The 25571-nt window shown below is 41.0% G+C and overlaps 1 protein-coding gene across 5 annotated transcripts; it reads left to right on the top strand.

The window, feature by feature from the left end:
- The first annotated feature begins 555 nt into the window (after nt 1–555).
- MKNK1 (MAPK interacting serine/threonine kinase 1) lies at nt 556–25571 on the top strand. 5 transcript variants are annotated; one of them, XM_075508709.1, is made up of 15 exons: nt 556–633; nt 1641–1727; nt 3200–3353; nt 6350–6456; nt 9897–9995; nt 10880–10977; nt 12450–12529; nt 13983–14056; nt 16220–16324; nt 19406–19461; nt 20047–20142; nt 21103–21297; nt 21939–22103; nt 22781–22824; nt 23742–25571. In XM_075508709.1, the coding sequence occupies exons 5-15, from the start codon at nt 9899–9901 to the stop codon at nt 23968–23970; spliced, it is 1239 nt and encodes a 412-aa protein (XP_075364824.1). In that variant the 5' UTR covers nt 556–633; nt 1641–1727; nt 3200–3353; nt 6350–6456; nt 9897–9898; the 3' UTR covers nt 23971–25571. The 5 variants fall into 5 exon arrangements, with proteins under 5 accessions (XP_075364824.1, XP_075364825.1, XP_075364822.1 ...); XM_075508710.1 differs by lacking the exon at nt 3200–3353 and having other exon boundaries at nt 1663–1727; XM_075508707.1 differs by lacking the exon at nt 3200–3353.

Below are 25571 nucleotides of genomic sequence, written 5' to 3'. Positions count from 1 at the left end.
GCAAAGGTGCACATGCTGAATTTTGTTAATTACCGTGCTTTTTCCACAAGCGCTTCTTGGCAACCCTGCAGAGGGATGGGGGGCAGCAACACAAGATGGCAGCCACCTGACTCCCGGCCTCAGTCTACGACAGAGGGTCCCCACACGGCCCACCTGCCCTGAGGGGCCCTGCACCCTCCTGCCACGAGTGGGGACATGATCAGGGGCATATCCCTCTTCTGGGAAAGAGAAGATTGCGAGCTGCCAACCTAGCTTGGGAACCAATACCGCGGCCCAGATGCCCCCCATAACGTCCCTTTCCTTGGCGCCTCAGAGGAGAGTGGTGACAATGCCCCCCACAGCAGCACTGCGCCTGCGCGCAGCTCCCCCCCCCCCCCCATTCACGGCTGCCGCCCTCCCGCACTGCGCCTGCGCGCCCGGTGGGCTGCGACCCCCCCCCCCCGGGGCCCCCCCCCCCCCCCCTTCGCCTCTCACGCATGCGCACGGGGGGTGGGCGCTTGCCGCCCGGCTTGTTCAGGCGGGGCGGTGCCGTGCGCATGCGCGCTCCGTCCTCTCCACACAGCGGAGCAGGGGGCGGGTGGTCCGGCGGCGCAGCGCCGCCCCCGCCGAGGGACGCTGGCGGCCGCCATGGAGGTGAGGGCGGGGGGCGCGGGGCTGCGGCGCTCCCTCGGGGCTGGGCGGCAGCGGTGAGGGGGAGAGGCGGCTCGCCGCCCTCCCCGCCTCGGTCAGCTGGAGGGTCAGGGGACCGGTCCGTGCCTGCGAGAGCCGCCGGGCTCCCCGGGCTGCGAGCGCAGGTCTCCCCACCGGGGCTTGTCCGGGCTCCTCCGAGGCACGGGGCGTGTGGAGGAATAAACACTTGAACACCGGGAGCGGAGGCGGCCCTGGTTTCTGGGGGTGGTGCCGGTGGCTGGGCACAGCTGGAAGGTGGTAAAATGCCTCCAGCCCGCCGGCCGGCAGCTTCGGGTCTCGGGGCGCTCTGCGAAGGACGTGGGAGTTTCCTATTGCTTGGAGCTGGTTATTCCCCGAAGGCTTAAACTGCTGTATTTCATACATAGTGCGTTTTTTAATAAAGAGTGGTAAGTCTATAAACTCCTGCGACTGCTGCTTTCTATTAAGAATATTGCTGGAGTGGAAGAAGAGCGGGCAAAGGCGAATGAACCTGTTCCTAGATTTGATCACAAGTGGTCTTTTAGTTCTTCCTTGTATTTTTCATCTGTCATAAAATGATGAGACCTATGAACCCCTGGGAACGCTGAAAATCTATCTAGGTTTAATCTATACTTAACTTTAGCAGTATCTGTTAGCCTGACCAGGGTGACCTTCTGAGGCAGTTCAGAGGGAAAAGAAGCAAACACAAGGCAGCGGTACAGCCCTGGTGATAGCTCAGCTCCTGGCTTCAGCAGTACGTGTGATAGCCAAAAATGAGCCCATTCCCCTGACACCATTGGCACTTGTTTGTGAAGTGTCAGATTTGTTTAGAAATAAACCACTCTTTAGATTTTTTTTTTTCCCTTTTATGAGCTTTCTGCCTATAAAAGCCTCTTTATCATACAGATTTATGCCCCACAATTAGCTTGGAAAGATTGGCATATATTCTGATAACTTTGAAGAACTACAGTTTGACTTCTTTTTCAAAACAGAGCTCCTCTTCATGCCTTCCAGGTGCTGGATGGAAGCAAGGCAAAATACACTTGCAGAGCTGAACCTCTTCCACTACAGTTCTGAAGGTAATTGGTTTTGGTATTGGCAGCCTTCCAGGTAAAGTGGATTTGGGTACCTTGGACACTTGAAAGCTTTTTGACGTTGAGTATTGTCCATCATGACATTATTTCATGGAATGGATGCTGTATCAGTACACCCTAATGCTTTCAAAAAAGGTATTTACTGCTATGAGGAATTTCCTCTCACCTTCCAGTACCTTCCTGGTAACAAATGTTAAAACGCTGGTACAAATTTTATGTGACGTCAAATGTGAAAATGCAGTGGAGTTTAATGACTATTAATTTTAGAGTTGAAAGTACAGAGGAGGAGAAAAGGAAGAAAACTCAGTCTTGCTTCAAACTTTAAAAACACGTTTAGTTAGATTAGCCTCTCCAAACAAGGCTGCTTGCTAATATGGGAGTATGTTGTGTAGCTTTTTTTCCAGTGACAAGTGTCATTATCTGATCATTTGTGGGGTGTGGAGTTAGAGCAGGAAATGCTTATCTTGTATCTGTGTGAAATTAAAAGTTGTCTTCTGAGAAGTTTTTCTCTTTGGTTTAGAGTTGAAAACTAGCAAGGGAGCTGAGTGCGGTTAGAGGAGCTAATTGGCGATGCAGAGACAGTCTTCTGAGAGTTGTTGGTGCCATCAGACGTAGAAGAGAGTAAGCAGCTTATTGTTTAATAAGTGGCCCTCAGAACTTACTTGCCTTGTATATCTCCTTAATTTAAAAGTGCTTTAGGGGTTAGAGAAGCTTTGAGTAGTTGAGTCAAAGTACTATTGCAAGGACTTTTCTCATTTAGAATATATGTGTGATCTGGAGTTTAAAATAATTTTGCAGCTAAGTTCCTACTGCACTGTGATGAAAACTCTTAAATATGAATTGTCTGCCAGTGGGCAGTAGCATTAAATACCATGCTTGGCTGTACTGCTGTATGTGGAAGGAGGGAAGATGGTCTTTAGTGCAATAACCAGTGTGTATGCCATGTTGTTCCTGATGAGGCTTACCATTCACATTTATTTGTTAGCCCTGTGAAATACACCCTGTTATGTCCTCGCATCCATGTGGCTGCCTCAGAGGCATGTTGTCCTGGAACAAGAAATTAAAAAGATTACTGTGTGTTTTTAAGCCACCTTCAGTCTCACTTGTTATCCTTACTTGTTAACTCATAGCAGGGTCAGCACACTTGTCTTGTTTGCCTTTGTCTTTCCAGTGGGGATGATAACGGTTCTTTTGCTGTCATTCTGACTGATAACTAATGCTTTTAAAGAAATGCATGTGTGTCTGTGTAAACATAGGCAGACTTCAGCAGAAGATCTCATGTCTACAGCATGTGTGCTAAAATAAGCTATTTTCTCCCAACAGGAGAGGGAAAGGAATGCTGGGTGCTCTCCTCTCCATTAAGGTTCTCCCTGCTTCCCCAGTAGTAATCACGGTGAAGTAATAAATCGGGATGGGAGGAATCTATTTGAAATAACTTTATGTGCTCTCCTGCAAAGTGAGATCCACCCATTGCTGGAGGGTTTGACTCAGAACCTCAGAAACCCCATGCCTAGTTTGCAAGGGAAGTGGCTAGCTGAGAGTACACAGAAGATAAGGTGACTCTGGTCTTCTAAAGTGTGACAGAAGGAAATCACAGAGGGAAGTATAGAGGTAAAGAAAAAGGTTGCTGTAACCTTTTCTACAGAGTGAAGGATTTTAGAAGGGTGGTGTCAGCTGTTATACTGTGTGGGTGTTACAGTAATGCCTGTGATAAGGCAGAATTGATAATTGTTCTCCGACTTGCTCTTTCATGAAATCAGATTGCTCGGGCTTCCTGTAGACTTTCGGCTGTTCATTTTAAAATGTTAATGCTCCTGTTTCTTATTGGGAAGATGTAAAGTTTTTAAGTTCCTCTTTTAGTAATTCCCTTGCTATGGTTTTAACAATCTTGCACTTGACACTCTTGTCATTTGTAAAAAACATTCTGAATTCAGATCAGAGCCTGTTTATAAGGTTTTCTTTTAAGGTGTCTTTGACTTAAAGGTGTACCATGTGTAGACCGTTAATGGCAAGAGTGGCTAATGTGGCAGGATTGCATGCTTAATACTTGGGAAAGCACTCCCATTCTTGATCTCTTTCTCTTTTATGGGAATTATGTATTTGCCTCAGGAAGAGGAACCAACCAGTCATTTTAGGATGTACATACTAAGGCATTTTAGAGAAGGGGAGAAAATTCAACAGATTCAGATTGAAGAAGCTAACTGCCAGGTTCTGCATTTGAATCACAACAACCCCATGCAACGCTACAGGCTTGGGGAAGAATGACTGGAAAGCTGCCTGGTGGAAAAGGACCTGGGGGTATTGGTCGACAGCCAGCTGAATATGAGCCAGCAGTGTGCCCAGGTGGCCAAGAAGGCCAATGGCATCCTGGCTTGTATCAGAAATAGTGTGGCCAGCAGGACTAGGGAAGTGATCGTGCCCCTGTAGCTGGCACTGGTGAGGCCACACCTCGAATACTGTGTTGAGCTTTGGGCCCCTCACTGCAATAGAGACATTGAGGTGCTGGAGCGTGTCCAGAGAAGGGCAGCGAAGCTGGTGAAGGGTCTGGAGCAGAAGTCTGATGAGGAGCGGCTGAGGGAACTGGGGTTGTTTAGCCTGGAGAAAAGGAGGCTGAGGGGAGACCTTATCGCTCTCTACAGCTATCTGAAAGGAGGTTGTAGCAAGGTGGGTGTCGGTCTCTTCTCCCAAGTAACAAGTGATAGGACAAGAGGAAATGCCTCAAGTTGCGCCAGGGGAGGTTTAGATTGGATATTAGGAGAAATTTCTTTACTGAAAGGGTGGTCAAGCATTGGAACAGGCTGCCCAGGGAAGTGGTTGAGTCACCGTCCCTGGAGGTATTTAAAAAACGTGTAGATGTGGCACGTGGACATGGTTTAGTGGTGGACTTGGCAGTGCCAGATTAATGGTTGGACTTGATGATCTTAAAGGTCTTTTCCAACCTAAACAATTCTATGATTCTATGGATAATTCAGATTAATGAATTAAATGATACTAAAAGTTTTCTTGTAGGTGGGATGAGAAGGTAACTCTGACACCTATGAATGAATTATGGCAAACTACTGTAAAGATGAATAACCTGTAAGAATGCTCACTTCTTACAAGTTGAAATTAATATTCTTACTTAATGCAATACAGAATGAGTATTAAAATAATCTGCCTCTGGATTTGACACAGGGCTGTCCTAAAGAATTGGGCATCCTTCCTCTTGAAATTGTGTTTCTCTTGATCTGTAACATCACAAGCACAATTAAGCACTGTGTAGTTGCTTTATAAAGGTAGCTTTATTCTGAACTTCCTGCAACCAGCAGGTTTTGAGAGAATCAGCACCTGCTGAGTGAGTCCTGTTTCATTATGAGGAATCTACAGGAATCAAAGTGTTGCTAGAGAAGGGAGGGTCCACGAACAATGTGAGCAACTGAGCTGGGAGGAAAATGAGACTGAAGTCTGTTTCCATTTTGTTTCTTTGTCCAAAATTCTGGATGTCTGAAACTTTAAAGTGGTTTAACTTTTTTTTTTTTTGAGTTTTGAGCACACACTTTTACATTTTAAGTCTGAGAGTCACAGGTATGTCATGCTTGTGGAATCAAGGGACTTACTCATGCCTAACTTACTGAATCCATCGGTAGCTGTTTGAACAAGTAAACAATGGCTTTGAAAATAAGCATAAATCAACAGATAAGTCAGATGCTGTTCAGAAAGTGCAGACTGGTCTGCCTGTTGTTGTTCAGTTAGTCAAAATAGTATTTTTAAATCTCAATTAGAGAAGCCTCATCAGAGATCTTGGTGGTCTTTTATTTGGTCTGAATAAAAAGCCTTTGCTTTTGCAGTATCTGTGGGGCAGTAATATTTTTGTAATTGCAGCTGTTTAGGTACCACCTCAGTGGTTTGAAAACATCCTGTGCCAGCACATCATCTTTGTTTCATCTATTGAATTTCAGGTTGTGGCTATCCTCTGTGAATCCACAGAAGGCTTTATTTGAGGCTCCTGATTCTTCTTTTCTTCTGATGGTGTTACCTGAACATGACTGCCTTGCTTGCCACTTTCTAGGAGTGAATTCAATACTAGTGGTACCTGTTCTCAGGAGAAGATTTTCAGCTGTGGAAAACGCTTTCTCAAAACGTGGGTCTGTTGGAGCCCATTTGTCTGCCTTCAAGACCAAGTTCAAGATATGCTTTGACTTGGTGCTGTTATGGCTGTAGTTGTGGTGCTCTATCTTGGCAGAGTCTTGATCTAGGTTAGGAGTATGATAATTCTTGTCCGTTAAGAGTAATTCTGTATTTTATATCTAAACTTGTTGTGGTTCTCCAATGGTATACCAACAAGAACTAATGAACACCATAAATCCCTCTGTTGTTTTTGCAAGACTGTAATGAGTGGATCTCCTCTTCAGTTGAAATGACTGGAGCTCTGGAAATAACACTGTGTTTTGCATTCTGTACTTAAGAGTTATAAAGTCTTTAATGCAGGGGTGTGCTCTTGCTGTGTGCTCACATGAAGCCCGGCACAACAGGTTCTTGCAATCTCTTGAGACTCTGGGCAGTACCTGAATGTATGTAACAACGTTTATGTGATTTCTGAATATAAATGTGATTGTATTCCTTTTCAGCTGCAGGACAACCCAGCTCAAGCAAGACCCAGTTTTGAAGCAGGTGGTAGTACCTGGACTGTCTGCTTAAACTGCTTTCTTCCATTGAATTCAAACGCACAAACAAGGTATCTTCTTCTTAATCGAAAAAGGCATCTGTACTTTGTTCTCCAGGTGCTTCCTGTACATGTGTATGCTTGTTTTCTAAATATACCCTTTCTTCCTTTGGGAAGCAGATTAGAATGAGAGGGGAGTTATGTCTGGATATTGGATTTTGGCATGTTTGTGTATGGAGTGTTAGGAAGCAAGATGAAGGGTGATTTAAGATCTGGATGAAGTGAAACTTGTGGTAATTGTTCCTTTTCTCCTTCACTTGGCATTGTTTGTAAGTCTTTATGATAAGTGCTTTTATTCATCCTTTGGAAGATCGTTGTAGAGGTCACAATAACAAAAGGGAAAGGCTGTAACTATACCTTCCCACACAGGCACTGAATAATGTGTATGTTAAATATTGCCTCAGCACTGAATTATGAGGATACTAAAATACAGGACTTCCACAAGACTGCAGTTAAGACAGAAACTTGCTCTCTTTTTGCTTGCAGTATGGATTTTGCTGGGTTACGTTATCTGTGAGCAATAGTCCTAACCTGAGTGGAAGAGAACAGATCAGAATTTGAACTGTTCCCTATTTCTTCAGCTTTTGTCAGACTGCTAGTCAGACAGTAGTGTCTTGGAGAACAGTCTGACTCTGTATTGGTCGAGAGGGAGGTAAGAAGTGCTCTTTATCAAAGGTTTGGCTAGTCTGCTCTGAACATCAAGTAGTGTCCTACTCCCACCTCCCTGCACTCAGCCAGAATAGCTCACAAAGTGGGTGGACAAGTTGGTTTGGTGGAAGCAGGGGTTCGGTGCTTCAGGCTACATTGTAAAAGGACCTTAAAATGACCACAGTTAAACATTCATCTTGGACCTGACGTGTCCATCGGCCATTTCCCTCCGGAGCAGTTCATCCAATCTCTGAGCTTTCTGTCTGGCAGGGTGAGCTTCCTCAGAACCCACAGTGTCCTTGTCACCAGAGGCAGTCCTGCACTATGCAAAACACCTCGGCATTGCTTAAATGGTTGAGGCACACTGTCTTTCAGTGTCATCAGAAACTCTTTGGTGTACAGTCACAGAAACAAGAATTTCTTTGAAAGCTTGAAAAACCTCTAAAGCATTTGGCTGGGCTAAAGGCATTTTCTTGTCATACCAGCAGTTAGTTCAGTACCGGTTCATTATAAGAAAATGAATAATGAGAACGAAGCTGTGATACCTTTAAAGGGAAAGCTGTGTTCACAGAAGTGAACTACACAGTGATGTGAAATAGCATACTAGAAGGGTAATAAGAATCTAATATAGCAAACATTTCATGTCTGTCTGATAGCAAATTTGGTTGAGACTATAGGATGAAAACATGAGCTCTTCAGTAATTTGGTTTCTGGATACATGACTGGTGAACTTCCTGGTTTCAAGGAAGCAGTTCTCTGTAATTTAGGAATTGAGTCAGACTAAAGGGAATTGGAATAATGTAGTGAGTTGTTAAACACCAGGCTGTAGATATCATAGTCAACTGGTAGAGTGCAGGAGAGGGTTGTGAAGAAATATGTCAGCTGTGCTAAGACGCAGGATTCATCTCCTGTGTTTTTGCATAATATTTAGACTCTGTTACAAGCTCTGAAACTGTGTAGTATTTGAAATGGAATAGAACCTGTCTAGGTATGACTTGTTGACTTGCAGAAGGTCAGGTCATTAAAATGACTTGTTTGACACCTCTGGAAATCAAGCACCTCCTTCAATCAGACCAGCTCTATCTCTGAACGGCTTCATATGTGTAATTTCGATCCCAGTTCTGAATAACTGCTAATGAGGCTGAATTAAAATCAAGGAGAGATGGAACTTGCTGTCAAAGGCTAGCCTTCTCTTCATGTTAAAATTCAAAACTGTATGGGTGTCAGTTTGAGTTAAAAAGAAGCTGTTGCTTCAGAAGTAGGTAAAAATCTATGCTTTCACATTTCTTATTGTATTTAAGAACTCACATACGTCATCCATTGTGATGATTTCTTAACACATTCTGCATAAGGCTTGAAAATGAGGATTTACTATTGTCTTGAGGCTTTGAGTGATACATTTTTAAGTATTTCAGTAAGTTGTTAAAGAGAAAAGGCTTTCAAAATAGTACTTGTCAAATCTTCAGACAACATGTGAGTTCTAAGTGATGCTTATAATAGCTATTACTGACAGATATTGACAAGAAAAATACAAAGAAGCAAAGAAAAAGTATTTCATGTATTGGTAGATTGTTGTGTAATATTTTCTGCCTGGGAGCTTCTGCTTTGTTTTCAGAGTACTTTAGAAGCAGTGAAAGGCAGAAAAACTGCTATTCACAAAGGCTCTCTGTTAAAGGAGAATTGCCAGAAAACTTTGTGGTTGTTGTTTTTAGGGCTTGCTCTTCTTTCATTACTGGTGTTCTCATAATTATGCTATTTCTAGGGATTTAGTTTTTTCTGTAGTACCAGATCTTTATTGTGAATTTGCTTAGAAACCATCCTGGCTGTAAAATGTCTTAGCAGTGCTTTGCTACTGCCTTAAAGACTTTGAGCTGTGATTTTTAACTGTTAGGGCCAACTTGGCAAGATGTGACTGGTGTTACGGAGAAGTGCTCATGTGAGTATTGTGTGGAATCATTTAACCTTTTTGGAGATAGGTTAGCTGTATGAAGCAGCCTCTGGCAGAGAAAGTGTATGGCAATGTTTTTATTTAGGCCTTCCATAAGAATATGTGGGTGTTTTTTCTTTTTCTATCATATTATCTTGCATCAGTGAATTGTTATCTCTGACTAAGCTCTTGTAATATCTGCAGCTAGTAATGCAGGAAAAAATATCTAAATGCCATAAACACTGCTTGTTTTGGAGCATAAGTTATCCACTGATCTATGGTTTAGAAAGGCACATCATGGATCTGAGAAATGTTTTTTTTTTCTGGCCTTTTGCCAGCATAAACTGACCTAGATTGCTCCTTTGACCTGTTAATTCCTGTGGTTGCTTTGTTTCACCAGGTTGTTTGAAACTTCCCCACACCTTCCTCCTGTTTCGGAAGCTCATTTTCTTAAGCTCACTTGAAAAAATCTACTTGTAGAGCAGTAGAATAGCTCAAAGAATAGTGCCGTTGTGAGGGCTGTAAATCCTGTCTTGCATCAGGGCCTGCGTTATGTTGTGTATAGCTCATGGTAGCTGTTGACAAGGCTATTCCCATGCTTTGCTTTCCTGTGCTGTGAGAGGAGGATTCAGTATAGATGCATAGTTATTTTCTTCTGTTTTTACATTTGTTTATCAAACCTCCTCAAAGCTGTTAATTAGCACCCAAATTGTCTTTTTAGGTTTCCTCTGGTATTTGGGGAGAGATGGCAGCCTGTGATGAAGACAGGCAGAGAAACTTTTGGATAGCTTAAGAACATAAACACACAAGAGCATGTTCATTTTCTCCTAAAGTAATTGATTGTGCGTTAAAGGCACCTTTATGTTCTGCCACACAGAGATGGTCAGCAGTCAGCCTCTCCCCATAGCAGACAGTGGGAAAAGGAAAAAGAAAAAAAGAACCAGAGCCACAGATCATGTCCCTGGGAAGTTTGAAGGTTGGTGGCAACTTCTAAGCTTTTAATTGTAATGGTCTGTTTTCCCTCTGCTGTTCTCGGTTTTCTTAGCTAAACGTTGCTTTTTGGCAAACATTACAAGTTAACATTTCTGTTTTTCTTTATCCCCCATGTTTTGGTCTTCAGTCTCTTTTTTCTCTTAGTGGTGAAATCTGGGTCCTATTCGTAATACGCTTTGTTGGTTTTGGTGTTTGTTTGGTGGTGTTTGTTTTTTTTAATAGGAACAGTGCTGATGTCAAAATGTTTTGATTGAATAGATGTGAGCACAAATACTGTGAAGCATTGTAGGTAAAATACAGTTCAGTGTGACAAAGCTGACCAGTACAAAACGTCTTAGGGGGCAAGTAGCATTGTAAGGTACATTGCAAATCAAGATGGTAGCAGTCTTCTAGGTTTAAACCTAAGAGTCTTCTAGGTTTAAACATTTAAATTTCAATTATACTTAAAACACTAACTCTGCAAGTAGATTTTTGTATGGTAGGCATTTTCTGATCAAGGAGTGAAATGTTTTCCACCTGAAAAAATTGGTTCTGAGTTTTACATGAAGACAGGGAAGGCAGATGAGGTCCTAGCAATTGCTGAGATATAAAATGTTTCTTGTATGAACAACCTTATAATTTTGATGCTGGAATGAAGTCTACTTCAAATTTTCCGGGAACATGAAGGGGGGAAGTGAAAAATGAGGCATAATTAAGGCTGGCACATTTACTTCAATACTGCATAAATCTATTGTCTGTCTTCATTACCACGGGAGTTTTTTCAGTTGCTGTCATATGAGGGATGTTCATCAGATAAACAGCTTGTCTTGGTGTTACTCACTGAAGTGCTTTGGCTAATGTGTCCTTTCTGCTGGATTTCTTTGGCAGACTTGTACAAGCTGACTGCTGAGCTTCTTGGTCAGGGAGCATATGCCAAAGTTCAGGGTGCTGTCAGCCTCCAAACTGGGAAAGAATATGCAGTAAAAGTAAGTATAGAATAAAGCAGCATCACTTCTGTCTGTCATATGTCTTCTCCCTCCTAGTATCTCAGTGAAAACCTGTAATAGAGTGGGTAATAGCAAAACCTTTTGGAAAATTTTTGATGCTTGAAATGAGCTTGCTTTATAACCGTTGAGATATCTGTCGTCTTAAGTATTGTGCCTCTGGAGTGAACTGGTATATCAGCCGCAGATAGAATTCACAACAGTAAATGACTGTGTGATGGTTAGCTTTCAGGGCAAGCTTTCCTCTCATGTCCTGATTTGATTGTAGTCCTAGCAGTTTTTCTCTCTTCTTATGAAAGAAGAGGCCGAGTCATTATCTAGCATGGCCTACCAAATAATGCAAGCTTTTGAGAGTGCTGGTCCAAGTTCAGAGAGCATCAGTTACTGCCATTAGTTCATGTAAAGCTGTCTCTTATTTTTTTGATACAGGCGAATCTTCTGTAATACCATTATATTAAGTGTTAGGGCTCATTTACAGATCTGTGGTTATCCCGAGTCCCCCATTTAATTACAAACACAAATAATAGTAATAGGAAAGCTTTATGCTTGATTCTTTTGCAAAAATCATGGGCACAAAATTTTAAGCCCCTTTAAAAATCTAGTCCTATAGATGCTATAATTTTGTGTGTACTTTGTAGAATTGTTGAAGTTGAAAGTCTAGAATAAACAAACAGCTACATTATGAATTAGACGTGATCAAATACCAAGTCCCATGTAGTACTGGTGAATGGTTGCCCGTTCTGTACCAGAGTACTCTGGCTGTAAAAATGAGAAACTGATATTGGGTACAGATGGTGGTAGTATTGGCAGTAATGTCATGAGGTTTCTGTTTATGTAGCAATCATTCAGTCTCAGCCTCCATGGAAAGCCCTTGTCCTCTTTCAGTCTGAGGAGTGTGTGATGGAAGGTGACTTCTGATGGCAGTACGGAAGGGCTCTGAGATTGAATGTATATTTTCTTTAATACATTAGGTCCTATTATTGGGTCTCCATGAAGTTTGCACTGTGAACCAAACTTTCATTTTGTGTTGAATTTAGTACTTTTTACTTAAATGCCTATAATGACAAATCTCTTATTTTTGACTGTTCAATGTCTGATGTGACTCAAATCTATTTTTGTTAGAACTCAAAAGGATATCCTTTTCTGCACATTGCAGAGTTAAAATGATGCAAGAAAAAGCTCATGGTAACTGGTCAGTGACTGTGTAACTTGTGGCTTTAGTTCCTTTCTTTTCTTCCTGTCCTCATTTCTGTTGTCCTTTGAATGCCTTCCAGAGCTCTGCTGACACTATAAATAAATGACAGATGAGAAATTAAACAAACAAACAAAGGTGGAATGTTTCTCTCTGGTGGGCATGCCTGAGATTCAAGCTTTAGATCAGTTATCTAATTCCAGACCCACATGCGCAGTTCCTGCAGTAATTTTTCAAATATGAGCTCTAACTCTTTCCACAGATCATTGAAAAAAATGCTGGGCATAGTCGGAGTCGGGTTTTTCGTGAAATAGAAACGCTGTACCAGTGTCAGGGTAACAAGTAAGTATAAAGTCTTGTGTGTGTTTGTTTATTTAAAGTATATTGATTTTTTTTTCAAATTTTTAAGCCTCTTATGTGTGACTAGATTAGGAGCTTTGCAGTCGTCTCCTTAAAACCAGTTGAAATTTAGACTTGACCTATTCAAAATAAGAATTTCCCCTTCTCTTACCTGTGAAATTTAGGGGAAATATTTACAAATTAAAAGACACATAACTCAATTAGCCACCAGGTCAGTGTAGCCTGAATGTGCTTCAGTGAAGCATGGCTTTTGTCTGAATGAGGAATTAACATTTTGACACTCTCCCCTGTGATTTCACCATCAGCAAAAGCTGACCTGATACTAGCTGCTGTTGAGAGGAACAGTCTTGCCATTCCTTTCCTTAATGCGTCGTTTGTTCTTCTCTCTGTGACAGCCTTCCTGCTTTTGCACTGGAACTCTTAGATCAGCCAAAAGCTAATTTAGTTTTCATTTGGATGTGTGCTGACTTCACATAGCCACAGGATGAAGCAACTTTAAAGCTGCTACTCCTTAAAGCTGCTGAAAAGGAGGGAAAGCCTACACAGTCAGTGGCAGCATGCTCTGTGATGAGTTTAAGCCAATTCTGAAACTACTCCTTTAGATGTCTCTCTCAATCTAGAATGTATACAACAGCTGTTATCTATACTACAGTTGTGCAGCTTATATTGAGCCCTTTTTTACAAATTTTTAGTACAACACTTAAAGATCACTTCAAAACTAACTTGCTTACCAAACTCATGGGCTTAAGTTGTACTATAGAGAAGCAAATTATATCTTTTCTGTGTGTGGTTAAGAACATATGGTCACCCAGTACATAACTGATGAAAAACTCAAGCTTTCATGACCACATGCAGAATTTGGATTTTGTGTGTACTATAAGTATAGAAAAATCTGACTTACACGTTTGACGTTCTCAAGGCAACATGGAGGGTTTGTGTTGTGCTGCAAAGACTGTACACTAGCTAAACAGGAGTTAATTAGTCTAAAAATGGTAATTAAGGCACTGGATTTAATGTCACATTGACAGATGCCTGTCTCCTTCGAGCCCTGTGTGTTCTGCCTTGTGATTTCCAGAGAGAAAGAATGCCAATTTAATTATTTTTTTTGTTCTTGCCTTCAGCAGAAATGCAGTGTTCTAAATTATTAAATACAACCTATTACCAGTTATCTTCCTGTCAACTGGGCAGTAGCAGAAGTCTTTCACAATCCTGCCTGATTTTGGTGTTTGGCCTGTTTCCCCCCACTTAAATTTCAGTGTGAGCTGGAAATGTGGTTTTAATGCCATAGGCAACCAAAGCAACTTGTTTAATTAGAACTTTTATTTTTAGTTACTTCTGGCACTTCCTAATTATCCATGCTGAAACTCTTCATTGCTCTGTCTTGTTTCTTCTATTTCCACACCACCCCCCCCACCCCCCCATTTTTTTTTTAAAGGAACATTTTGGAGTTAATAGAATTTTTTGAAGATGACACAAGATACTACCTTGTCTTTGAGAAGCTGCGAGGAGGTACTGTGCAATAACTGTGCCTTTGTTCGTTGAATCATCTCAGTCCTGTTTGTCTCAGTGTTTTAAAGTAGAAAATGAAGAGCTTAAATTAAGTGCTTGAGAATTTTAAGACAAAGTAGTAGTAGAGGAAAGAATATAGAAAGCTTGAAGTATGGTTATTCTTGAATATTGATGGGTCTGGTCATACATTTGCAATCCCTTTCTGTAGTTAAGTGATGGAAATGTCAGCTCTATTAAAGTGGAAGCTTTGGAACATAGTTGGTAGGTCCCGGTACCTTTAGGCAAGGGGAGACACACAGTATGTCAGGTATTATGATCTTAGTACAGCATCCATATACTCTGGTAGCATTTTCCCCTGGTGCAGGATTGACTTAGTTTCCTGAAACTCACAGAGCACTGTTGTGAAAAACATCTTGTTTCTGCCTTGGGTTTCTGTAATTGTGAAGCAGTCTGCTTGTGGCTGTTTGAGGGCCAATCAAGGGAGCGTGTGTGGTCACCGGTCTCTAGCATTTAACACTCACCTGGGGAATGAGAAGGCTACATCAAGCACTTTGTGGACTTCCTCACATTTGTCTGCATTGAGCATAATTACAGTATTCATTAATTGCATGGCTGTGCAAAAACTGTGAGTTAAGTGTGGCCCACCTTTCAAAGAAAAACTGAGTTTCTGAAGGAGTATACTTCTGTCCATAGAACATCATCTATTTCTGCTGGTCAAGAAGGCTTTCAGTAGCAAACCATGTGTGCAAGAAATGCAAATTCTTTCAGTATACATGCAGAACTTTTTAGAAAGGGGACATGTGGCCTTCCTCCACCCATCTGACACAGTGTATCTGTGCATATCTGAAGAGTCTTTTGTCCGTCCTTCTTCTTTTTGAGTGTTTTCCTGTTTCCCTTCTGAATCCTCGCTGTGGAGGAGTGGCAGCAGCATTCATGATAGAAGAATAGGAATTACCACAATAGGGATGGGAGGTTTCCTTCCACATCTAGAACTGAAGAATAAAAATTAAATCACCTGAGATATAAAATGTTTACTGTATTGGGGGCTAATAACAAATGGCAGTTACTTCTTGAATTTCTCTGATTGATTTTGTAAATATACCTCTCTGAGTAAGAAAATGGAAGACAGCAGTAAGGCTATTTAGTGGGCTTGGATCTCTGTGGACTACATTTAATTGGTTTTTTTAAAGACATTTTTAATCTTTTGAGAAGATTGATGGAATTCACTTAAAGAAGATAAGGAATCAAACATGCCTTTATCCTTTGTTAAAGGGATACTAGTGGAGCTCTGCCTGCAAGCTACCAGTCCTTCAGTATGTTCATATTCGAGAGGTTTTTTTTGTCAGACTTCATGTCCCTGGGAAAATTTTGGCTTAGGTCAGTGTATGAGCCTTACCTTGATGTCAGTGGGAATTTTAATGTGTATTTAAAGGTAGAACGTCTTTTTATTTTGATGGCGTTGAGAGTCAAAATGTGTATACTTGACTTTCAGTGCAGGGTTTCAATTGTCACATTACACAAAATGAAGAGAGTTAGTTTGAGCATGGCCACCTGTGACCTGGGGGAGGGTGGGTTTTGCTGAAGTGCTGTGTACATCCTTAGCTGATGTTTGAGTTTTACTGGGACTATTAGCAAGTCTCTACTGTTCACAGTGTGTGGAAAACAGACCAGTCATGTGCTGGGGCAGTAAAAAGTGATTGCCTCTCATGCTGTGCTTAAACTAGAGGGCTGCAGTGTTTGAAAATTATGTTCTAGCATGCTTAAGTATTGAAGCTGCTCAGCTGTACCTTTTTCTTCTTAGTCATTCCCCTGTTCGGTCCACAGAAGTTGCCTGCTGTGAAAGGCTGTTATAAAACATGAGAAATGAGGTTATGGATTCACGATACTTGGTACTAGTTCATCATTATTTTCTGAGGCTATTTTAATATAAAAACTTGGGATTGTGACACTTCAGTTTCTGCTATGTAAACATACTAGGACAGAGTGTTAGCTGCAAGTAACTTTTTCTAAATTACTTCTGGCCCTGTTCACACTGAGATCAATTCTCCCTTTATGGCAGGCTGGTAGTGGCTATTGCGTTTTTATGCTTGTATTGACGAAGCCTTTTCTCAGCCCGGGCAGCATTCATACTAAGGTTTTCCTTTTCACCTGTTACTCTCACAGGTTCAATCCTGGCCCATATACAAAAGCGGAAGCACTTCAATGAACGAGAAGCTAGCAAAGTGGTGAGAGATATTGCCTCTGCTCTGGATTTTCTTCATACAAAAGGTAAGAGAAGGATGTCTCCATTTTTACTAGTTGATATTGTACACTTAGGTTATGGAGCATGTTTTATCTGTAAGTAGTCAGCCTTTGCTAGCATTTCTATTTACAGCAATGCCAGATGACTTATGCTGTTTTCCTCTATAATATTATTTTCATAATGTGGTAGTTTAAGTAATCAGCTGTGTTTAAGACAGTATAGCCTTTTGAAGAAGAAAAGTTAAATCAGCATCCAGGGAGAATTAACATTAGGGTTGAATCTGTTTGCTTGTTCTTGTTACCTAAGCCACCATGTAAAGGTTACTTGAAAGGGAGCTAATATTCTTTTTAATTTCCTCCTCTTTCAGGTCTACAGAGATGCTTTTCTGTATTTACCCAGAATTTCTGCTGGTTACAAGACCTCTTTGTTTGTAGTAGCTTTTGATCTCCACATTTAGACCTCCACTGTTGGGTTGAGAGACTTACAAGTGAACCATAGTCCTTGTTTGAAGGTGTCCTCATTTCATTAGGGATTTGTTGAGATTTAAAAACAGTTCTGTTTGTAGAGAGTTCTTTTACATTAAAATGTTTTCCTGCTGCTTTTTCTACTTGGGAGTACTTTTGTTTCACTTCAAACTATCTGTGTGCATTATGGTTATCCCAGAGTTTATGTTCATGTTGAATGTGATAAGATACCTTTAAAATCTTTCCTATGTCATGATTATCTGCTCTTGCGTAGATTAAGCCGCTTCAGTTAATGTTACAGTGACTACTTCTGAATAGAATGGCATGTGATTGGAGGCTATGTTTATTCGTTATTTATTTTGATAAATTTTTCTCTCTATTTTGCCATTCTGATTGGCCAGGTAGATCTCAGCAGATCTATGTTTGCTGTCTAAGTTGTTTAGTACTGGCACCATTTCAATAAATGTTTAATTGTAGTCTTTACTTGTAAGTCACAGGACTTACAGGACTCAAGCTTTTATGCTTGAGTTGGAATCACAGCGTTGGTACCTTGACAGGTTGAGCCCATTAAAAAGAAAAGTGTAGCAATAGATAGGGAAGAAAGAAAGTGGTAAACCTGACGAATATGGATCTTGTCACATGTTGTGACTATGTTATGAGAAGTTAATTTGAATGTGGAAACAAACTTAGTTTGAATTAACATTTTTGGTAATCTTCATAGCCTGTCTATCTGATAACTCAACTTCCAACCTGCAGAGAATGTACTCTTTGAATACCTGTGTTTAGAAGATTTCGACTTTGAGATTTGGGGCAAATAAGGAACAGGCAACTTAGGATGAACATGTGGAGACATACTTATTTGATGTGTTAGGGCTATAGTAGGTTGCTTAACAGCTGAAAGTCTAGGAACACTATTCAAGGAAGTTTAACATAGACTCAGCCAATATCTTTCTGTAGTTCTGTCTCAGTTTTTAGTTTTAATTCCTCTTTCCCCAGACAAGAGGAGAGTGATTCATTAAAATGTGTTTAAAGCAGCAATCCACTTTCTTTCTTGTGGTTTGCTGTGAATTGGTACAGTGGGGACATGGCTTACAGAATTGGCTACAACATCCCCTTTCATTTTATTGTTCTCTTTATGGTTCTTCCATGTGACATTAAAATAATTAGTAAGTAGCATAGAGAACACTAAAGTAAACAGGAAATTAAAGCAGTTTTATTGCACAGCTTAATGGTGAAGTGCTATAGCTAGTCGCTTTAAAAAAAATTTGAATGAGGACAGCTAATTCTTTTGCCAGGAGTAGTTTAAAACTCAGCAGATGATAATAGTGCCTTACACCCACTTGGGATATGTGTGCTTTGTTGCTAATAATCCACTGGAGGAGTGTTTAAAGGCAGTTGTTTTCTTTTTCTCAGTGCTGTGTGCAACTGCAAAATAAAATGTTATATAATCAGACATTTTAATTCAAACTATAATACAAAAAAGTGCTGTTGGGTTTCACATTGCAAGCCAAGCCAACTGTTGGGAGTTTTGTCAGCCTTGCTGTAAATGTCAGCATGGGCCATTTTAATTTGTCATGTTTCCCGTCTTCCATGCATAAGTAATGTGAACTGCATCATTATGGAAGCTCTGATTCCTTTAGATCAGTGCTATGCTATTAATGTTATATTTTAAGTCATGTCTTGTGGAGTGTGCTGAAGAAAAGACATTAGGAACTCCCTTAACTAGAATTTGGTGGGATATTTTTTTTTCTCATACTCTGAAGTAGTATCAAGTGTGCTTGGGAGTGTAATTTTTTTAAGCAAAGCTAAAGTGCAGTTATATTACAGCCAAGCTGCTCGTTTGATTTGATTTTTGGTTCTCATTTTCTGCCTTCCCATTAAGTTTGATCATATTAAATGGAGAACTTCCAGAAATTGTCTGTTCAGGCATTTGAAGAACTGCTTTGACAACATAGAACCTCCTTTGCATGTGAATTCAACAGGTAGATAACTTTGCATTTCCCTGTTGGGTTTGCCTATTCTGATAGCAATTGAATGAATGTAGAAGCCCTTTGGTTGTTCTCCTTTAGCCATTTCTTCTGCATCTCCAGCCAAACCCTTTAATTTTTGTTTTACTTCAGGAATGAGTACATACCTCATTGTTAAAGGGATGATATTTTCACTTGGGAACTCAAGTGAAAATATTGGGGGGGAGAGTGTCTCAGGTATTGTCTGTGCTGGTAGGAGTTCAGCAAACCACCAATTGATCCCTCTGGAAAGAAGGACCTTATTGTAGAAGGCACAAAAATCTTTCGACTAAACTGTGTACACAAGTAAACTTTCCTACAGGTCAGTGATCTTAATAAGCTGGTTTTAATTAACATAATTAATTTGGGCTAAGCCAAAAAGTTCCAGTGTTAGCAGGTTTTTATTTGCTTGACTGACTTTCATGTACGTTTAAGGACGATAAAGGCATAGCAGGATGCAGCAGTGACTTTTAACAAACACGCTTTGAAACTGAATTTTTTGCAGTATCATAAAGGGGGGGGTTGTGTAGCAAACTCAGGCCTAGAATATTTCCCAGGCCACCTTCTAATAAAGAGAGGTAATGAGAAATAAAACAGGAGAGTATCTTCTCTAATGAACATTTGTACTCTTGTTTAGGTATTGCTCACAGGGACCTGAAGCCTGAAAACATCCTGTGCGAATCTCCAGAAAAGGTGCTGCTCTGGTCTCATAACATTCTGAAGTGTATTTTTTTAAGTTGCTTTCCAAAGACAGCCCTCGCATTCTGTCTTTCTCTTCTTGAAGACTTTTGAAGCCATTAGTGATCTTCAAGTAAATTTAATAGAACTGAAGCGCGAAAGAGACTAAATTCTTCTGTGAGCTGTAAAAATGTGAGCATCTGGCTAGGAGATAAAAAGCCAACTGTTCTTAGAGAGGGCATGGCATTTACAACTTAGCATCTCATCTGTTCTGAGGCAGTACCCAGATGGACAAGCAACATTTACAGCCCAGCTGGTCACGTTAAGTATAGTTCCCAAACTGCTCCAGTGTGTGCTGGCACTTGCCTAGCCAAATAAAAAAATAATGTAATAGGGTCAGATACTGGGGATGTGGGAGCAACTGGGACAGAGGAGGCAAATGCAAGGAGTAGAATATACCTGTAAGAGACTGGGTTTTACTAGTCCTCCTGCTAGAATAACTTGATTTTTATCCTGGGGTTTTCCACGTGGTGCTGTGTTCATATATATTGCATTAGTCCCAGTCTTCTGGACTTCTTACTGTTTTGTCCTTGTTTTTAGGTATCACCAGTAAAAATATGTGACTTTGATCTTGGTAGCGGGGTGAAACTGAACAGTGCGTGTACTCCAATAACTACTCCTGAATTAACAACGCCGGTAAGTGACCTACTGTGGATTCATGCTTTTTCTCTTCTACCATAAAACAATTTTTCTTATCTCTAGAGGAGAGCTTCCAAAGGGCTTGCCGCAACTACACCCAGTGGTGGATAGTTCATTTAAAGCGGGTGTATGTGTGGTAAATACTGCCTTGCTTTCCCAGTCATAAAACAAATATACAAAAGCACAGGAGCTTATACTGTTAATTCTCCTGTGGCCAGAAAGTAACACATTGATCCTCTTTGTCTCTTACCCCATCAAATGAGGAAGCTTTTCGTGGAAGTTTTTTGTGTGCTTATGGACTGAGTTTGAACCTTAGTTTTGTGTTCATTTCCCCATATTTGGGTTCTGTAGCTAAGATCCATGAGCCTAAGGGCAGTGCAACCCCTGTAATCAGTGTGTGGCTTTATAATACACATTAGTTTGAAAAAGTACAGTGCTGTGCTTTTGGCATTGCTGTGAAAGAAAAATCTGACAGTTTTGCAGAAGTCTTACAGAAATCACCTCCCATGATATACTTGTTTACTTTCTGAAAAGCCTGATAACCAATGGATAAGATTTTAAAACCTGAAATATATAAATTAATATTTTTACCTGTATAAAGGGTCATAGATTCTTATGGAACAGCTTATGATTCTGCTAAATAACAGTAGGAACTCTTTTGCCTTCTATTAGATCTCTGTAGTCCTTACACCTGAAATGTGTCAATTTTTTTCCCTGTGCAGTACGCTCACAACATACTTCAAAGCTCTTGGCAATTCCATTTAACCTTTGAGGGATGCAGCAGTTGTGATTTGGCTTAACAAAATGAGACTGCACTGAAAGCAGTAAACTTCAGTAGTCCCTGATGCCCAATTCTGCTTTTAGACCAAGCTGCCTACTGTAAAGAATGGTAAAAAACTTGAGTTATGTTTTGATTTGATCCTCCCTTTGAAAACTTGCTTGAATTTGGTTTCCTAGTGTGGGTCTGCAGAATACATGGCACCTGAAGTAGTTGAAGTCTTCACGGAGGAGGCCACGTTCTATGATAAGCGGTGTGATCTTTGGAGCCTGGGAGTGATTCTGTACATCATGCTCAGTGGCTACCCCCCATTTGTGGGCAACTGTGGCACAGACTGTGGCTGGGACAGAGGAGAAGTCTGCAGAGTTTGCCAGGTGAATGCGCATATCCTGGGCACATGTGGGAGAGTTTAGTTTGCCCTGTGAACTTAGGGTGTAAGACTTGCCATAATGTCAGTAGTGAAGAGCTGTGTCTAACCCAACCAGTTATCTGGGAGGATAAGCTGTCACTGAGAAGTGAGGGTGGTAATGTAAAAGTTGAGTGATGATATCCCTTTCTAAAGTAAGGTTTGGCAACTGCCTCTTTCTCCTTCTGATGTGAGATCTTGGAGCTTCTTCTCGTCCTCTCTCCCACCCCCCAATCCTCCTGTATTCTGTAATTCTTGACCTGGTTTATAGTAGTCGCCACAATTTCTCAGATAAAAGTTGAGCCCCAGGAGAGTCTTCATGCAGGGCCTGAATTTATTCTTTCTAAAAACTGAGTACATGAGCTGCACTGTTACTGGGGAGAGAGAGAGGTGTTGCCAGCAGACAATGTAAGACGTCCATTGTAGGATGCACTGATCCACTCTGTGGAGCTGCCTGTCACTCTCCGTTGACTCCATAAGGAGACTGGATAGTTTCAGTTGTCACCCACCATGTTAGGTGGATAAACTTGAGTGAGAAGAATCCCACCTGAGAAGCCTTCTGGTTGCATTCTGGTTGCTATTTAAATTAAAGAAATTTTCCTTTACTAGAACAAGCTTTTTGAGAGCATTCAGGAAGGCAAGTATGAATTTCCTGACAAGGACTGGTCACATATATCCTCAGAGGCCAAAGATCTCATCTCAAGGTTGCTGGTTCGTGACGCCAAAGAACGACTTAGTGCTGCTCAAGTTTTGCAACATTCATGGGTTCAAGGAGTATGTATCCCCCTTTATATTTTTTCAAGGGTTATTCTTCCAAAGTGATAAACAAGCTGTTCCCTGTCTCTAAACTTTTAATAGAGACAGTGCATGTTTTAGTGCTCTTATCTTGATTAATTAAACAATATACAGTGGCTTTATTTATTCTGGAGCTCTGTGTGGTAAATATTTGGATGAATCTGTCAAGCCTTAAGTGTTCTTTGTTTGTTTTAATTATTGCTTTATGCATTTTAAATGGCTTTCTTGTGAATACCAAGCACTGCAGTACATGAATTATTATGTTACTCTTTAATACAGTAATGCAGAATGCTGGTAGATATGGTTTTAAAAGAACAGCAGTGTCCTCAGAATTTAGCAGAATTTAGTTCCCAATTCAGAAAAGAAAGGATAGACCCTCTGAAGAGCTTCCAAAGCTTTAGTGTTATACCTGCAAACTGTGGTATCTTCTTGTGAGGGGAGACGGATTATGAAGTGTGATTTGTAAACCAGCAGTGATTTGTAAGCCCACAGTGAATTAGTTTATATGCAATATCCATTAGTTGTAAAGATTTGTGGGAGTCGCCTGAGTCTTGAGTGATAAAAACACTTGCAAGAGAAAGTGTTTTATATCACTTTCTTGGGAAAGCTTGGTTCCCAGCTGCTAATACCTAACTTTTCTTAACTGCTTCTTCTAGCAAGCTCCTGAAAGGGGATTACCTACCCCCCAAGTTCTTCAAAGGTAATATTTCTTTTTAAATGTCTGTAAACTTGGCCAAGAATCATTACTGAAAGAATGGGGAGAGATAGGAGGTGACAAATTGCGGGGGTAAGATCCCTGGTTGAGAGTGGAACTTAATAAATGTGCAGCACTAATTTTGTTAAGGACATCAGAAATACTAAAGCTCTGATTTTTCTTTATGATCTAATCTTGCTTGTTTGTGGGAAAGGCATTGGAGAGGATTCCTGCAGTGCAGTGCTAATCTTAGACAGGAAATAACGATGGTTTTGGCAGTTTGCTGCTCAGAAGGGAAAAAAAGGCGTAAAGGCGTGTGTTATCCAGAGACTACATTCTGATGGGTGAATAATCATCATATACACAGACTCGGATCTGACTTCCATTGTAGTTGGTGGTAATCACAGTATCAATTTAACTGTGAGCAGGGCAAGCCTCATTTAAAGTGATTTGATGGCAGATTCTGTATGCCAGAGAGCCTGAGTCACACATCTCTCTTTCTATTTCCACGTCTGCCACTGGCGATTCCAGGTGGTTCTTCCCATCAGAAATGCACTTCCTTAAGCAATTATAGTGGGATTGCAGTTCTCTGAAGAAAGACAACAGTATTGCCCCATACGCCCATCCTTTTTTAACATGCAGAAATTAAGCATGGCATCTCAGGTCGTTCCCTGGGTTTACATCAGAAGTCCTTGGCAGAACGAGGACTAGAACTGTGGCTGTTTCCAAAATCCCAGAGTGTTTTTGTTATGTATTGCTGGTCCTCGCAATGAGGAGAGATGCAAATATTAACTGGTCATTTTGCCTGCTGCGTTTGATAGGAGAAATAAAACTGCCTGGAAGTAGATATTCTGCCATGAGGGTAACCGGGTGAAGTGACTCTGTGTGTGTGTTGTAACTGCTTTCTCCTTTTCCCTTGAAAGGAACAGTAGCACAAAAGACCTGACACTTTTTGCTGCTGAGGCTATAGCCCTTAACCGCCAGTTGTCTCAGCACGAGAATGAACTCAGCGCAGAGCAGGAGAATGTTGCCCATGCTGTGTGCTCCATGAAGCTTTCTCCTCCGTCCAAGTCCCGCCTCGCCAAGCGCAGAGCAATGACACACGCCACCAAAATGAGTGACTTTCAGCCAGTTCCTCATAAAGCCTTTTAAACTTCTTTCCTGCTATGGATTGGCAAGATCAGCCGGTGTTCTTATTTGGATTTTCAGCGCTGATAAAAGCTTCTCTGCTTCTGACACTTTGATTAGAAGCTTGCTCTTGTGATGTGACTTGTAACTTTAAGGGGACAGCTTTTTATGGGAATGTTTTTTGCCTGTCAGATCTGGTGCATTAAGATAATTTAACTGATCTTTTTAAACTGGAGAAGATGGGTTTGCTGCTGTATTATCTGAGGTGATAAATCACTAAGCTTTCCTTATTTTCTTCATAGAAGAGCATGCTTTAAAATGCGAACTTGAAAACATCAGAAAAAAACACTTCGTTGCTTTGCCCAGCAGAGCATCAAGTCTCTCCCTGCCTAGGGCTGATCTCCTTGATGGCACATCTTGCAAGGTGCTGCTGCTAGTGTCAGCAGCGGGGACTGTTTTCAACCAGCAGTGCCCTTCTCTCTTTCTGTAGACTCAGGAAACGAAGACAATGACTGGGTGGATCTGTCTCCATTACCTTCATTGGGCTTAAATTGTATGAGGGTGATACTGTAAAGGTGCAAGGATTGCTCAGGCTTGTAGAGATGAAGAGGACAGGGTTGCTTGTTTGGGTTTTTTTTATCCTGTTGATAGTTTGTTTGTCAGCATGTGGAATGAAAGCTGGAGTTGTGTTATTTATTTACCTGACATCTATTTGTTCTTAACTAAAGTGTACTCCATATCATCTTTTTTTTGTGTCCACTGTATCCCCTTGTCTGGCAGTTATATTCTTAAGTCTGATAACCACAGTATAACAGACTGTTTATATAACAGCTTATATTTAATATCTGGGTTGTTTTCTATGTTAATGCTGTCCCCAGTTATACCTTCCTTCCTGTAAACTCATATTTCTCCAAGTCCTTTTGTGTGTGTTACCTGGAGTTCTTAATGTGAATGGACAGGCTTCAGTGAATTTTGGTGTGTGAATAATTTAGGATTATCAAATACAGAGGTACATGTGTGCAAAAATGGTGCTGCAGCTGTTGCATTCTGCCTCCTGCAGTGATCTCAGGCTGGGTGTCTAGATTTTTGCTTCCAGTTTGAGTACTGTGGTGCACCAGGGGTCAGAAGTAATTTGAAAGGGTACTGGCTGAAGATCTGAAGATTTTGCATGACCAAGGTGAGGTGTCCATGGAGAAGGACATAGATATTGAGCACTTTCTGAAACATAAGCTGTGAAAATTGGGCCACTAAGATGCCCAACATGATGCACCTTAAACTTGCCAGCTATTTCTGAAAACCTTTGCCAGGGCATTGTGTGCAGGGTAGAGAAAGGGAGGAGGAGGCTCCCAAGTACCAGCACAAAGCCCTCACAAGCAGAATGAGAAGGAATAAAGTACCAGATCCAACAAGCACTTGGAAATTGAAAGGTCAGAGCTGAATGTCTTTGCATGGCCTATTCAGAGTGGTTTTACATTATCTTTTAGCAGTGTGCATACAGCTATTTTTATACAACATGCTGTATTTTGTGACTAATATTAAAGTTGTTATTTAAAAGATTTTATACGTTGTGCCAGTGGACGGATTATGAAATGTATTTTGCTTTGTTTTTATTAAAATGCTTTAAG

Source organism: Mycteria americana, chromosome 7 (genome assembly GCF_035582795.1).
Source record: "Mycteria americana isolate JAX WOST 10 ecotype Jacksonville Zoo and Gardens chromosome 7, USCA_MyAme_1.0, whole genome shotgun sequence".
NCBI classification, from domain to species: Eukaryota; Metazoa; Chordata; class Aves; order Ciconiiformes; family Ciconiidae; genus Mycteria; species Mycteria americana.
This window is presented reverse-complemented; position numbering and strand designations above follow the sequence as displayed.

Bases quoted from the DNA above. Each gene is read 5' to 3' on its own strand.
- MKNK1 (XM_075508706.1), top strand. From the start codon at position 9,881: ATGTTCTGCCACACAGAGATGGTCAGCAGTCAGCCTCTCCCCATAGCA. The intron at 10,978-12,449 runs GTAAGTATAGAA...CTCTTTCCACAG, and splicing joins GGAAAGAATATGCAGTAAAA to ATCATTGAAAAAAATGCTGG. The intron at 16,325-19,405 runs GTAAGAGAAGGA...ACTCTTGTTTAG, and splicing joins GGATTTTCTTCATACAAAAG to GTATTGCTCACAGGGACCTG.